This window comes from Aethalodelphis obliquidens, unplaced genomic scaffold (genome assembly GCF_003676395.1).
Source record: "Aethalodelphis obliquidens isolate GAN/ISIS:26980383/991018 unplaced genomic scaffold, ASM367639v1 scaffold13, whole genome shotgun sequence".
In the NCBI taxonomy this organism is placed as follows: Eukaryota; Metazoa; Chordata; class Mammalia; order Artiodactyla; family Delphinidae; genus Aethalodelphis; species Aethalodelphis obliquidens.
In genome coordinates this window covers 21322014-21338548 of record NW_020837957.1, presented here as the reverse complement: position 1 = coordinate 21338548, position 16535 = coordinate 21322014, and the positions used below count along the sequence as shown (strand labels likewise).

The following is a 16535-nucleotide window of genomic DNA, read 5'->3' as shown; positions in this document are numbered from 1 at the left end:
TGTCGATTTGTTTTGTAAATATCCACTTCTCTTAGCCACTCTCCCGCACCCCACAAGCCGCTTGACATTCTGAATCCAAAGCCAGGGTCTGGGTTCTGCCGACGCGAGGGTGGCACATTGGGAGCACACGCTCGGGGGCCGGACCGCCTACGCTCAAGTCCTGGCTTGGCCGCCCCATGTCTCAGTTGCCTCCTCTGGAAAGAAGTGTCCATGGTGTCTAGTTTGTAGGGTTGTCGCCTGGTTGAATGCGTTGAAAATATGTAAAGTGTTTGGAATGTTCTCTGTGTTAGCTATTTCAACAAGAGTCTGTTGGAGTGAGAGCACAGCATTGCGTGTTTGAGTCACTTAGTTAACTGGCATGCTCACCTCTAGCTGGGGTGGATGGTGGAGGAAGGTGTGGGCTGTAATCTCCACCCTCCAAGTGAGGATCCATCGCATTGGAAAAGGCAATGCCATGTCTCTGGACAGGCAAGAGCACTGTTTCGCGCTTTTCTCCTTCCAGAGGGCAGTGGGGTTTGTAAGAAATGCTTTTTAAAATGTTTGCCGCAGAGATTCTTAAATTTCTTCCTGGAGAAGTACAAGCGATGTGTGTGTAACGCCGACCAATGGGAGTTCATCAACAGATGGTATATCCTGGTGATTGTCAGCGACCTAATGTCGATAATCGGATCCATATTAAAAATGGAAATTAAAGCCAAGGTAAGCGGCAACCCATGGTAAACCTTCTTTCTGTTCTTCTGGATGGTCTCAAATACGGTAAAATATGCAGTGTCTCCTCTGACTTGGTTTCTCATGAAGGGAAAACGAAGAAGCGGATGTTCTGTGGAAGGTGATACTCCTATGAATAGCCTCTAGGAAACTTGACAGCATCTTCAGAATAGGAACTGAAGTTGGAGAAGACTGGTGGTTTGGGCGGGCTTTGTTTTTGTTTAAGTTGCAAAAGCAGCAGCTGGCCCCTGAACCCATCGCGTCAAGAGCCGAGGTGCCCATCCATGAGTGATGGGGGCTCTGATGGTGGCGCAAGGGCAGGAATATTTGAGTGCCTCTAGGCGCCTGGCTCTTTGGGTAACTCAGTCGATGTAGTCTCCTGAGTCTTGACTTCTCTCCTCCGTGCTCTGCCGTCAGCTAGCAAATCTTACCAGCTTTCCCTCCTGACCTCGAGGTACCTCCGTCTTGTCCAGCCTGACTGCTTCGGCTTCCTTCAGGCCGTCTTCCTCTCTGACCCCGATCGCTGCAGCTGCCTCATTGCCTTCCCTTCCCGCCCTCGCTTTCCCTGACCCTTCAGTGCCGCCCCTCTGGCCCGTCTTGCGAGCTCTCAGCACTGGGCCCTGTTCAGCCTCTCTCCGTTTGCTTGCAAGACTCCCCTAGCCTGTCCTCCAGGCCCAGCACTGCTCAGGGGTCACGCCCTCGGGAAGCCCTCCATGACAAGCCCGGCATTGTGTCACTGCACACAGCGTATTGTATTAGAATTACGCTTGTGTGCGTCTCCTCAGTTAGAGTCCTTGAGAGCAGGAACCATTGGCAAATCACGCTGGAGCGTTCTTTCAAAAGTAGCTGAAAGGTATTGTTTGATATTTAACAGACACCATTAGTTTATGTGCTTTAGTGCCTAGGTCAGTGGTAAATGCAATTTCTATTTCAGGATACTATTTGACTAAGAATTCAGTTCAACCAGTCTTAATACTAAAAGGAAATGAGGAACACATTTGGAATTTGTGCTCTGTATTATTTCCTTCTTCAGTGTGAAAACTCTCAGAATCACTGTAGAGAGGCAGGCGGTCCCTTCTTGTCAGTTTAAAGCGAGATTCATAAGCTGAGTGGAGTAGAATATTTTACTCATGCCTGTTTTTTTCATTCCCTAGAATCTCACAAATTACGATCTGTGCAGCATTTTGCTTGGAACATCTACGCTCTTTGTCTGGGTTGGCGTCATCAGATACTTGGGTTACTTCCAAGCATATAATGTAAGGATGTGGCTGTTGGGTAGCACCACTGGGGTTGAGGTCCATTTCTTTGGGCTCTAGTAACTACTTTTTAATTCCCCCCCATTGTGCTGATTTTTTTCAGGTGCTCATTTTAACAATGCAAGCCTCACTGCCAAAAGTTCTTCGCTTCTGCGCATGTGCCGGTATGATCTATCTGGGTTACACCTTCTGCGGCTGGATTGTCTTAGGACCATATCACGACAAGGTGTGTAGCCTCATTCTTCCTTCTACACGTGAAGCACTTGAGACCCTTAAATGTGGGTTTCCAGCACTGACCTTCATCCCACTTTTCTCCAGCACATAACCTGGACATCAGTAAGCATGTATCTTTGCATCGGTTTTCTTTTCCTTTCCCTTTTCCGGATATTGAAGTGGCTTCGAGATATTGAAAGAAGAACTGCAGGGAACCAGAAAGCACATTTCCTGGTTGTCTGGGTCTGGCTTAAGGGGTCACATATGAACCCAGCCTGTCACCAAGTAAGAAGTGTTTGGACGTGAGATCACTGTAATAAAAATGAAAATTAAATGAGGAAAAGTATTACAAAATCTTTCTAATTCAAAATATTAAGGTTTTCATCCAAGTTAACTGAGGAGACTGGAGGAGGATAAAGACTGGTCAGAATGACCATGTTAGGTTTATGATTAAAATGATAACACATCTTGCCTTTGCAGGTGGTTTTGATTTCAGTGTTCTCTTAGTGCCTTATTAAAGGTCAGTATCTGAATTCTAAACTATTGCTGGACTTCAGTCAGTATCATAAGCTCAAGGACATCAAAGTTATGTTCAGCTGTTCTTGTTTTAAAATGATAAATTTGATTCAAAGATATAGCAGGAAATGAAATGAAGTAGGCCTTGTTTTCAAACCAAAAAAAGTAAAAGCAATGACTGCATCTCACAGTTTTTCTTCCCTGGGCCTCTGGCAGTCGGAACAACAGAAACAACAAAAATGAAGCTAATAGTAGCTAACACTTGATGCTATACTAAGCATTTCTCTCTTCTCTCTCATTTAATCTCGTCAATAGCCCAGAGTACTGTTATCTTGGCTTAAGTGCTCTACCAGGAGAGAATTAAAAATATAATGATGCTGGTATAACAGCTCAGCCTTAAGTTTTGACCTTGATCGTTGCATTAAACAAAACACAGTCAAATCTAGTTTACAAACTCTTCACAAAAATCGAGCAGTCCACAAAACTCAAACGTTCGGTATTGTCCTACTAAAATAAATCTTAGTAACTTGGCATCCACCCAGGCTTGCTCCTCTTTAAGTGTTTCATTTAATATGGCCAAAGAGAATTACCGTTTTCCTATCTGAGAAACTGTATAATCAACAAAGTGCTAATCTCTGGGTTACTAGTAAATCTTGGTAATCTTATTGCTTTCCAGTTCCATTCCACTGCTTTAAAGGTGACTCATGAGTAAAAATTGTTCTTCGATGTTATCTCTCTGAGCCGGAGAACTGTCTTAGTGCCCAGGAAAATGTACATTTTTCTTCCTCGCTTCTTTTATGGTCTGGATGCTTTGCCACATTTTTGCCACTAGAGGGCAGTGTTGCGCCACGCGGCATAAATACTGAGCCTCCGAGGCCCGTGAATCAAGCGGTCCTATCTCCGCTGCCCTCCGCCTTCCCTACGCCATCATTATTTTGGAGGGTGCTCAGAAAATGTTGCTTGAATTTCACTAAACTAGCTACCATTCTGAAGTGCTGTGTGCTAGGTAGATATGGTGCCCATGTTCTTTACCTCCCTTGCTAGGTTAACCCTTCCAGTAGCCCTGCGGGGAAATATCCTTTGACAGAAAATAGCGATCTTAATATGTTAATTTTCCTGAGGTTGTATAGTTAGTGAATGGCAGAGATAGGCCGCACACCCAGGTCTGCCTGACCCTAATACACATGCTTTGAGCAATACCCCGTAGGGCTTTTCTTCTTTTCTTGGTATTATCTAAAACAGACCATTACAAGAGAGCATTCAGTCTGACTCAAGAGTAGATCAGCCGTGAGAGGAAAGCCAAGTAATCAGTCTTATTTCTTTGCATCAAGGTTACCTTGTGAACAATGATGTTGTTTGCTTTGTGAGTCTGACTGCATTTTCATATGTTCAGTTCTGTTCGAGCCATGTCTATCCTTTTAAGTTTTCTAGTAGTCACATTAAAAAAAAATTTTTAAAGAAACAAATGAAATTGATTTTCATTATATATTTTATTTAACCCAATATGTTTAAAATATTACTTCAGCCTATATGCAATATAAAACATTGAGATATTTTACATTCCTTGTTTTAGGTACTTAGTCTTTGAGATGTGGTGTGTATTTTATCCCGACAGCATATCTCACTTTGGACCGGCTGCGCATCAGATGCTCCGTAGGCACCTGTAGCTGGTGGCTGCCATATTGGACGTTTCACCTCTTGACTTGTGTCTCTTACTTAATGCCAGCCTTTCACTTCTCCCCCCGAGGAGTAGAGAGATAAGAACTGTATCTCTGGGGTTGTCTAGCAGGTCTGTTTATGGCTTCTGTCTCCCAGCTCTAGCCAGGCTGATATATTGCGGAAATGGAGTTGAGTTAATTCAGTGAATGCACTAGTCAGTAGCATGAGAAAACCTTCAGTCTGGATCTGGACTTATGTGCTTTTCTTCTCTGTGTTACTTCTTCTTTGAGTCTGAAGTTAGAAATGTTTACTGCCCCTGCACGTCCCTCTCCAAATTAACCCAACTTGTCGGAATTTTCAGGTTCTGCCAGTCAGTCAGTATCTGTTGAATCAGAAGACCTTCAGGATTGCCTGGAGCCTTGAAAAACAGCACCATAGTGAGCATTTTCTAGAATTTCTAGAACCACAGCTAGCTTGGGTGTGGAAGCGAACTCTTTCTTTAAAAAAACAAACAAAAAACTCTGAAAAGGAGGTATCGGGAAAACTAGAATTTCACCCTGCTGTTTGTATGGCAGCAGGAATCTCACATTTCAGCTTTGAATTTTCCAGTTAGACATCAGATTTCAATGGTTCAACTGAAAGAGTATAAAAATACAAGAAGTGTCCCACCAATGTTGACTCCAGCACTAATGGGTGTTGGCACAGCGCCCTTTCAAAATGTCTGGGCACGGCGGGCTGGAGACTGTTGATGTTTAATAATTCAAGATGAGGGAAGGAGGAACGTTACTCTCATGTGGCTTTGACGTTTCCCCGAGGACTTTCCGAGGAATAAACCATTGTCTTGCGTTCATTGTCCCCATTTTACAGATGAGAAGGCAAAGCACTGAAAAATGGTTGGACTTGGCTGATGCCCTCGGTAAAAGTTCAGCAGCACCCGTGTTACATTTGTGCTTTCAAGACCTCTGCTTTTAGCCAAGCACCTCTCTTATTCAAAACAACTATTAGCTGGTTAGAACGTTTTATCTGAATGCTGCATGAGGTTCTTAGCACCAGCTCTTGAAGCAAATTTTTATGTCATTCTCTGACATAAGCCATTGCAGGTTATGTTTTCATTCAAATGAAAGTTCTTTTTGGCTCAACTGCAAAATTATCATTTGTGGAACAAATGCCTGGGTTCTCACTATGTTCCTCTGGAACCTGGGAGGACCCTTTATGGAGATATTCATTTAATATTTATTAAATGTCTACTATGCACCAAACACTGTCGGGTTCTTCTAGCCCAGGTTCTTGGAGGGCAGGGATCATGGATTATTGCTCTTTGTATTGCCCATGTTGAGTGTGGTGCATAGAGCATGGTAAGGACTCAGCAAGTTTGCTGAATGAACCAGAAACAGAGACACAACAGTATCTGCTTTCCAAGGACTTACAAGCTTGTAAGAACCAAAAAACAATTTCCTATGAATGCAGTCCTTCTAGACCAGAAGCGCATTAGGACCTTATTTCTCCTTACCTTGGATATTTTTTTTTAGTCTCTAATTTTTTTATTGAAGTATAGTTGATTACAGTGTTTCAGGTGTACAGCAAAGTGATTCAGTTACACACACACACACACACACACACACACATATTCTTTTTCAGATTCTTTTCCATTATACATTATTATAAGATATTGAATATAGTTCTCTGTGCTATACAGTAGGTCCTTATTGTTTATCTGGTTTATATATAGTAGCATGTATCTGTTAATTCCAAATTTCTAATTTCTCCCCCCACCCAGCCTTTCCCCTTTGGTAACCATAAGTTTGTTTTCTGTGTCTGTGAATCTATTTCTGTTTTGTAAATAAGTTCATTTGTATCATATTTTAGATTCCACATATAAGTGATATCATATAGTATTTGTCTTTCTCTGTCTGACTTACTTCACTTAGTATGATAATCTCTAGGTCCATCCATGTTGCTGCACATGGTATGATTTCATTCTTTTTGATGGCTGAGTAATATTTCATTATATATATATATATACACACACCACATCTTCTTTATCCATTCATCTGTCAATGGACACAATAGGTTGCTTCCATGTCCTGGCTATTGTAAATGGAGCTGCTATGAACATTGGAGTGCACATATCTTTTTGAATTAGAGTTTTCTCGGGATATATGCCCAGTAGTGGGATTGCTGGATCATATGGTAGCTCTATTTTTAGTTTTTTAAGGAATCTCCATACTGTTCTCCACCTTGGGTATTTTAAAAGCTGATTTCTACTATGGATTTTGGCCACTGGAACTGGCTCACAGCCACTTCTTGTGGGACGAAATGATAGAGTATGTTCCAATGACTTACCTTATTGGGTCTCTGTTTAACTTTTTGGTGGGTTAAAATAAATCTCACATGCCCAGAGAAGAGGGAGCTGAATAACATTAATGCTGAGATGGATTTTGTGTCTAGACTGATTCTAAGTAACTACACAGGAAACTAAGGGATGAATTTGCTTTGTGCCCACCAACTTGCCATTCTGGAACCCGAAACACAGACTTGTAGGGGTTCTTGACACTACAGAAAGGAATTGGCCAGATTCCAAAAGAAACTCTGAGAAATATGAATGATTAATGGTGCTGTCAGAGTTGTAATTGACGTCCGTAGAAACCAACTTGAATTTCATTGGCTTAAGGCTAGTGGTGGGGATGGAAACTATTTAGTCTGGGAACTGGCTGTCTTACTGGTAAATTATCTGCATATTAATAAGTGATTTGCTCAGATGGATGTTCCCTCCAGATCTCTGTAGAGAGCGACTTTAGTACTGCTGTTCAGAGAGACCATGGGCATGATTCTTGTCTGGGGTACATTTATGTACTCTCCCTTGGTTACAGACTTTACCCCATGCATCCAGCCATGGAGCAGGGAGGGTAGGACCTGGTGTTTGCTTGTTGGCTGGGGTACAGAGAAGCGTGTAGAGAACAATCAGAAGACCAACCAGTAGTTTCCTCTGTGGTTCTTACTGACACAGAGAGCAGACTAGAGCTGCCAGGGCAGTCTGTCTTGATGCAGACTTTGAAATGGCCCTTCAACGTTGGCTTCATCGGACACAGACAACAACGAACATACCAGATGAAGAGAATAAATCCCATGATTTAAAGACAGAGAAGACGGCTGGGTGTTGTGAGAGAAGGGGGCACACACAGGATGTTAATACTGCCATGAAGGGATGGAATGAGGCCACACAAAGGAGGAACCTTACTCCAAACTTCTTGGTTTGGATTTCTGCTTTGCCTCCACACTTTGAATATTGTTAAGCAAGAGACATGACCTTGAAGGCTATATTCTCTGAAGTTTAGATTTTACTGCAGCTTGGACTGGAAGCTGAAGAGGCTGAAGTAAAGAAGGCTTCCTTGGAGGTTTCTGTAATAAGTATGTAAGTGTTGACATCAGAGTGGAGTAGAAAGAGTGGGTCAGAGAAACATCATAGGAACGGACAGACCTTATTAGATTGTATAGCAGGGAAGATAAATGGATTCAACGTACAGTATTTTGTTTTATAAATTCATTTATTTATTTATTTTTGGCTGTGTTGGATCTTCATTGCTGCGTGCAGGCTTTCTCTAGTTGCTGCGAGCGAGGGCTACTCTCTTTTTTAACATCTTTATTGGAGTATAATTGCTTTACAATGGTGTGTTAGTTTCTGCTTTATAACAAAGTGAATCAGCTATACATATACATATATCCCCATATCTGCTCCCTCTTGTGTCTCCTTTCCACTCTCACCATCCCACCCCTCTAGGTGGTCACAAAGCACCGAGCTGATCTCCCTGTGCTATGCGGCTGCTTCCCTCTAGCTATCTGTTTTACATTTGGTAGTGTGTATAAGTCCATGCCAGCGGTGGCTACTCTCCATTGCAGTGCACAGGCTTCTCATTGCGGTGGCTTCTCTTGTTGCAGAGCACGGGCTCTAGGCACACGGGCTTCAGTAGTTGTGGCTCATGGGCTCTAGAGCGCAGGCTCAGTAGTTGTGGCACACGGGCTTGGTTGTTCCACGGCATGTGGGATCTTCTCGGACCAAGGCTTGAACCCGTGTCCCCTGCATTAGCAGGCAGATTCTTAACCACTGTGCCACCAGGGAAGTCCCATTTTTTTTTTTTTTTTTATGGAGTAGAACGAGTGGGTCAGAGAAGCATCATAGGAATAGACAGACCTTATTGGATTGTAGAGCAGCGAAGATAAATGGATTCAACACACAGTTTTGTGTTTTTTAAATTGAAATATAGTTGATTTGCAATATTGTGTTAATCTCTGCTGTACAGCAAAGTGATTCAATTATATATATATATATATATATATATATATATATATATATATATATACATTCTTTTTTCAATATTCTTTTCCACTATGGTTTATCACAGCATAATGAATATAGTTCTCTGTGCTATATAGTAGGACCTTGTTGTTTATCCATTCTCTATATAGTAGCTTACATCTGCTAACAAAAACCTCCTACTCCATCCCTCCCCCTTGGCAACCACAAGTCTTTTCTCTATGTCCATGAGTCTGCTTCGTAGATAGGTTCCTTTGTGTCATATTCTAGATTCCACATATAAGCAACACACAGTTTTAAGCACTTGATTATTCTGGAGTAATTTTTCTTTGGTAGGAGACTGGAATCACTGACAGAAATAGGGAAATTTGGAAGGACAGCACGTTTTCTGGGTTCAGGTGGTAGGAGGTTTTATTGTGTTGCATGTGAACTAGTAGCACGACTGCCAACTGGAAATGTCCCAGAGACATTCATGAGGGACTTGGCTGCCCCCAAAGCCACACTTACTGACTTGATGGATGTATAGGCCCCCACCACTAAGGACAGAATTGGTTCACAACTCTACAGTAACTTGTTCCATCTGCATTTCTGAAAACTATATTGCCTTTTGCCTATTAAGTCATTATCATTCTTTACATAGAAGTTTTTCGCATTCATCTAATATTTAACCCTCTGACCCCAGAGATGTTCATTCACTAAGCACCTGCTGTTTGCTTTTAGTCGATGTGGCAGTCATTTGTCAACCACGTAAGCCAGATGGGGGCTGAGGGATTCCGGGGACATTCCACACCGGCCCCTGCTCAGCTCTGCCCCTCAGGGTTGTCACGTGTTCAGTCAGCCTCCAGCTAACTACCTCATGTCACCGCTTCTACCTGGCCCCTCATACTCGCCTCGTCTAGAACTGAGTCCAGCAGAGATCCCTCCCCCGCCCCCTTCTGGACTTACTTTCTCTCCAGTTTCCTCCTCAGTTTCCTGTGGATTCCTTGCAGTCCTGGGCCCCTGCACTCACTCTCACTGGCATCCAGGCCCTGGGCTGTTCTCATTCTAGGAGATCTTCACAAGCCGTGGTTACCATTTAGAAACCCAGATTAGATACTGTCCCTTGTCTTTTTGTTGTTGTTCTGGAATTTATTTTTATTTTTTATTTTTTTAACATCTTTATTACAGTATAAGTGCTTTACAATGGTGTGTTAGTTTCTGCTTTATAACAAAGTGAATCAGTTATACATATACATATGTCCTCATATCTCTTCCCTCTTGCGTCTCCCTCCCTCCCACCCTCCCTATCCCACCCCTCTAGGTGGTCACAAAGCACCCAGCTGATCTCCCTGTGCTATGCGGCTGCTTCCCACCAGCTATCTATTTTATGTTTGGTAGCGTATATATGTCCATGCCACTCTCTCACATTGTCCCATCTTACCCTTCCCCCTCCCCGTACCCTCAAGTCCATTCTCTAGTAGGTCTGTGTCTTTATTCCCATCTTGCCCCTAGATTTTTCATGACCTTTTTGTTTTTGTTTTTTTTTTAAATTCCATATATATGTGTTAGCATACGGTATTAGGTTTTCTCTTTCTGACTTACTTCATTCTGTATGACAGACTCTAGGTCCATCCACCTCACTACAAATAACTCAGTTTCGTTCCTTTTTATAGCTGAGTAATATTCCATTGTATATATGTGCCACATCTTCTTTATCCATTCATCTGTTGATGGACACTTAGGTTGCTTCCATGTCCCGGCTATTGTAAATAGAGCTGCAATGAACATTTTGGTACATGACTCTTTTTGAATTGTGGTTTTCTCAGGGTATATGCCCAGTAGTGGGATTGCTGGGTCGTATGGTAGTTCTATTTGTAGTCTTTTAAGGAACCTCCATACTGTTCTCCATAGTGGCTGTATCAATTTACATTCCCACCAACAGTGCAAGAGGGTTCCCTTTTCTCCACACCCTCTCCAGCATTTATTGTTTGTAGATTTTTTGATGATGGCCATTCTGAACGGTGTGAGGTGATTTCTCAGTGTAGTTTTGATTTGCATTTCTCTAATGATTCATGATGTTGAGAATTCTTTCATGTGTCTGTTGGCAATCTGTATATCTTATGAGAAATGTCTGTTTAGGTCTTCTGCCCATTTTTGGATTTGGTTGTTTGCTTTTTCAGTGTTGAGCTGCATGAGCTGCTTGTAAATTTTGGAGGTTAATCCTTTGTCAGTTGCTTCATTGCAAATATTTTCTCACATTCTGTGGGCTGTCTTTTCATCTTATTTATGGTTTCCTTTGCTGTGCAAAAGCTTTTCAGTTTCATTAGGTCCCATTTGTTTATTTTTGTTTTTATTTCCATTTCTCTAGGAGGTGGGTCAAAGAGGATCTTGCTGTGATTTATGTCATAGAGTGTTCTGCCTATGTTTTCCTCTAACAGTTTGATAGTTTCTGGCCTTACATTTAGGTCTTTAATCCATTTTGAGCTTATTTTTTGTGTATGGTGTTAGGGAGTGATCTAATCTCATACTTTTACATGTACCTGTCCAGTTTTCCCAGCACCACTTATTGAAGAGGCTGTCCTTTCTCCACTGTACATTCCTGCCTCCTTTATCAAAGATAAGGTGACCATATGTGTGTGGGTTTATCTCTGGGCTTTCTATGCTGTTCCATTGATCTATCTTTCTGTTTTTGTGCCAGTACCATACTGTCTTGATTACTGTAGCTTTGTAGTATAGTCTGAAGTCAGGGAGCCTGATTTCCTCCAGCTCTGTTTTTCATTCCTAAGATTGCTTTGGCTGTTCGGGGTCTTTTGTGTTTCCATACAAATTGTGAAATTTTTTGTTCTAGTTCTGTGAAAAATGCCAGTGGTAGTTTGATAGGGATTGCACTGAATCTGTAGATTGCTTTGGGTAGTAGAGTCATTTTCACAATGTTGATTCTTCCAATCCAAGAACATGGTATATCTCTCCATCTATTTGTATCATCTTTAATTTCTTTCATCAGTGTCTTATAATTTTCTGCATACAGGTCTTTTGTCTCCTTAGGTAGGTTTAATTCCTAGATATTTTATTCTTTTTGTTGCAATGGTAAATGGGAGTGTTTTCTTGATTTCAGATTTTTCATCATTAGTATATAGGAATGCCAGAGATTTCTGTGCATTAATTTTGTACCCTGCTACTTTACCAAATTCATTGATTAGCTCTAGTAGTTTTCTGGTAGCATCTTTAGGATTCTCTATGTATAGTATCATGTCATCTGTAAACAGTGACAGCTTTACTTCTTCTTTTCCGATTTGGATTCCTTTTATTTCCTTTTCTTCTCTGATTGCTGTGGCTAAAACTTCCAAAACTATGTTGAATAAGAGTGGTGAGAGTGGGCAACCTTGTCTTGTTCCTGATCTTAGTGGAAATGCTTTCAGTTTTTCACCATTGAGGATGATGTTTGCTGTGGGCTTGTCATATATGGCCTTTATTATGTTGAGGAAAGTTCCCTCTATGCCTACTTTCTGCAGGATTTTTATCATAAATGGGTGTTGAATTTTGTCAAAAGCTTTCTCTGCATCTATTGAGATGATCATATGGTTTTTCTCCTTCAATTTGTTAATATGGTTTATCACATTGAGAGATTTGCGTAGATTGAAGAATCCTTGCATTCCTGGAATAAACCCCACTTGATCATGGTGTATGATCCTTTTAATATGCTGTTGGATTCTGTTTGCTAGTATTTTGTTGAGGATTTTTGCATCTATGTTCATCAGTGATATTGGCCTGTAGTTTTCTTTCTTTGTGACATCCTTGTCTGGTTTTGGTATCAAGGTGATGGTGGCCTTGTAGAAGGAATTTGGGAGTGTTCCTCCCTCTGCTATATTTTGGAAGAGTTTGAGAAGGATAGGTGTTAGCTCTTCTCTAAATGTTTGATAGAATTCGCCTGTGAAGCCCTCTGGTCCTGGGCTTTTGTTTGTTGGAAGATTTTGAATCACAGTTTCAATTTCAGTGCTTGTGATTGGTCTGTTCATATTTTCTATTTCTTCCTGGTTCAGTCTTGGAAGGTTGTGCATTTCTAAAAATGTGTCCATTTCTTTCAGGTTGTCCATTTTATTGGCACACAGTTGCTTGTAGTGATCTCTGATGATCCTTTGTATTTCTGCAGTGTCAGTTGTTACTTCTCCTTTTTCATTTCTAATTCTATTGATTTGAGTCTTCTCCCTTTTTTTCTTGATGAGTCTGGCTAAAGGTTTATCAATTTTGTTTATCTTCTCAAAGAACCAGCTTTTAGTTTTATTGAACTTTGCTGTCATTTCCTTCATTTCTTTTTCATTTATTTCTGATCTGATCTTTATGATTTCTTTCCTTCCACTAACTTTGGGGCTTTTTTGTTCTTCTTTCTCTAATTGCTTTAGGTGTAAGGTTAGGTTGTTTATTTGTGATGTTTCTTGTTTCTTAAGGTGGGATTGTGTCGTTATAAGTTTCCCTCTTAAAACTGCTTTTGCTGCATCCCATAGGTTTTGGGTCATCATGTTTTCATTGTCATATGTTTCTAGGTATTTTTTGATTTCCTCTTTGATTTCTTCAGTGAACTCTTGGTTATTAAGTAGTGTGTTGTTTGGCCTCCATGTGTTTTTGTTTTTAACAGACTTTTTCCTGTAATTGATATCTAGTCTCATAGCGTTGTGGTCAGAAAAGATACTTGATACGATTTCAATTTTCTTAAATTTACCAAGGCTTGTTGTGTGACCCAAGATATGATCTATCCTGGAGAATGTTCCATGAGCACTTGAGAAGAATGTGTATTCTGTTGTTTTTGGTGGAATGTCCTATAAATATCAATTAAGTCCATCCTGTTTAATGTATCATTTAAAGCTTGTGTTTCCTTATTATTTTCATCTTGGATGATCTGTCCATTGGTGAAAGTGGGGTGTTAAAGTCCCCTACTATGATTGTGTTACTGTTGATTTCCCCTTTTATGGCTGTTAGTATCTGCCTTACGTATTGAGTTGCTCCTATGTTGGGTGCCTAAATATTTACAATTGTTATATCTTCTTGTTGGATTGATCCCTTGATCACTATGTAGTGTCCTTCTTTGTCTCTTGTAATAGTCTTTGTTTTAAAGTCTATTTTGTCTGATATGAGAATTGCTACTCCAGCCTTCTTTTCATTTCCATTTGCATGGAATATCTTTTTCCATCCCCTCACTTTCAGTCTATATGTGTCCCTAGGTCTGAAGTGGGTCTCTGGTAGACAGCATATATATGGGTCTTGTTTTTGTATCCATTCAGCCAATCTATGTCTTTTGGTTGGAGCATTTAATCCATTTACATTTAAGGTAATTATTGATATATATGTTCCTATTCCCATTTTCTTAATTGTTTGGTGTTTGTTATTGTAGGTCTTTTCCTTCTCTTGTGTTTCCTGCCTAGAGAAGTTCCTTTAGCATTTGTTGTAAAGCTGGTTTGATGGTGCTGAATTCTCTTAACTTTTGCTTGTCTGTAAAGGTTTCAATTTCTCCATCAGATATGAATGAGATCCTTGCTGGGTAGAGTAATCTTGGTTGTAGGTTTTTCTCCTTCATCACTTTAAATATGTCCTGTGACTCCCTTCTGGCTTGCAGAGTTTCTGCTGAAAGATCAGCTGTTAACTTTATGGGGATTCCCTTATGAGTAATTTGTTGTTTTTCCCTTGCTGCTTTTTTTTTTTTTTTTTTTTTTTTTTTTTTTTTTTGCGGTACGCGGGCCTCTCACTGTTGTGGCCTCTCCCGTTGCAGAGAACAGGCTCCGGACGCGCAGGCTCAGTGGCCATGGCCCACGGGCCCAGCCGCTCTGCGGCCTGCAGGATCTTCCCTGACTGGGGCATGAACCCGTATATCCTGCATCGGCAGGCGGACTCTCAACCACTGTGCCACCAGGGAAGCCCTCCCTTGCTGCTTTTAATATTTGTTCTTTGTATTTAATTTTTGACAGTTTGATTAATATGTCTCTTGGCGTGTTTCTCCTTGGATTTATCCTGTATGGGACTCTCTGTTCTTCCTGGACTTGATTAACTATTTCCTTTCCCATATTAGGGAAGTTTTCCACTTTAATCTCCTCAAATATTTTCTCAGTCCCTTTCTTTTTCTCTTCTTCTTCTGGGAACCCTATAATTCGAATGTTGGTGCATTTAATGTTGTCCCAGAGGTCTCTGAGACTGTCCTCAATTCTTTTCATTCTTTTTTCTGCTCTGCAGTAGTTATTTCCACGATTTTATTTTCCAGGTCACTTATCCGTTCTTCTGCCTCAGTTATTCTGCTATTGATCCCTTGTAGAGAATTTTTAATTTCATTTATTGTATTGTTCATCCCTGTTTGTTTCCTCTTTATTCTTCTAGGTCCTTGTTAAACGTTTCTTGTATTTTCTCCATTCTATTTCCAAGATTTTGGATCATCTTTACTATCATTACTCTGAATTCTTTTTCAGGTAGAGTGCCTATTTCCTCTTCATTTGTTAGGTCTGGTGGGTTTTTATCTTGCTCCTTCATCTGCTCTGTGTTTCTCTGTCTTCTCATTTTGCTTAACTTGCTGTGTTAGGCGTCTCCATTTCGCAGGCTGCAGGTTTGTAGTCCCCATTGTGTTTGGTGTCTGTCCCCAGTGGCTAAGGTTGGTTCAGTGGGTTGTGTAGGCTTCCTGGTGGAGGGGACTGGTGCCTGTGTTCTGGTGGATGAGGCTGGATCTTGTCTTTCTGTTGGGCAGGTCCACGTCTGGTGGTGTGTTTTGGGGTGTCTGTGGCCTTGTTATGATTTTAGGCAGCCTCTCTGCTAATGGGTGGGGCTGTGTTCCTGTCTCGCTAGTTGTTTGGCATAGGGTGTCCAGCACTGTAGCTTGCTGGTCGTTGAGTGGAACTGGGTCTTGGCGTTGAGATGGAGATCTCTGGGAGATTTTTGCCATTTGATATTACGTGGAGCTGGGAGGTCTCTTGTGGACCAGTGTCCTGAACTTGGCTCTCCCACCTCAGTGGCACAGCCTTGATGCCTGGCTGGAGCACCAAGAGCCTGTCCTCCACATGGCTCAGAATAAAAGGGAGGAAAAAAAGAAAGAAAGAAAGAAGATAAAATAAAATAAAATAAAGTAATTAAAATAAAATATAAAAAATAATTATTAAGAAAAAAATTTTTAAGTAATAAAAGAAAGAAAAAAAACAAACGGACAGACAGAACCCTAGGACAAATGGTAAAACTAAAGCTATACAGACAAAATCACACACAGAAGCATACACATACACACTCACAAAAAGAGAAAATGGGAAATATATATATATATTGTTGCCCCCAAAGTCCACCTCCTCAGTTTGGGATGATTTGTTGTCTATTCAGGTATTCCACAGATGCAGGGTACATCAAGTTGATTGTGGAGATTTAATCCACTGCTCCTGAGGCTGCTGGGAGAGATTTCCCTTTCTCTTCTATGTTCGCACAGCTCCCGGGGTTCAGCTTTGGATTTGACCCCGCCTCTGCATGTAGTTCACCTGAGGGCGTCTGTTCTTCGCTCAGACAGGACAGGGTTAAAGGAGCAGCTGATTCGGGAAAGCCTGCAACTAGAGAAAGCTTGCATGCATCAACGAAGACCCAACGCAGCCAAAAAAAAAAAAAAAAAAAAGTTAATTGCTTAGACCCAGTAATAGGAAAAAAACATTATGCTAAGAAACGTGCATTGCATTGTTCTTTATAATAGCAAACATGATTGGCATGTCCAGTGACAGGGAAATAGTTAAATTTGACATTTCCAAGGAGTGGTTCCATTATCTAACAAATGCTAAGTATGAATAACATAAGACTATGTTAAATAGAAAAGAAAGAAGAATCTGGATCCAGAATTGTTAGATGATATGACCACAAATATATAAAAAGTGCAAAGGAAAAAAACT

At 41.0% G+C, this 16535-nt stretch overlaps 1 protein-coding gene across 10 annotated transcripts in view; it reads left to right on the top strand.

The window, feature by feature from the left end:
- MCOLN2 (mucolipin TRP cation channel 2) overlaps positions 1–16535 on the top strand; it is a 61184-nt gene that overhangs the window by 39512 nt on the left and 5137 nt on the right. For all 10 annotated transcript variants that reach the window (XM_027114209.1, XM_027114214.1, XM_027114217.1 and 7 more), the window contains 3 exons: positions 550–699; positions 1863–1964; positions 2068–2190. In XM_027114209.1, coding sequence (XP_026970010.1) covers positions 550–699; positions 1863–1964; positions 2068–2190 — 375 coding nt within the window. The remainder of the gene's footprint in view (positions 1–549; positions 700–1862; positions 1965–2067; positions 2191–16535) is intronic.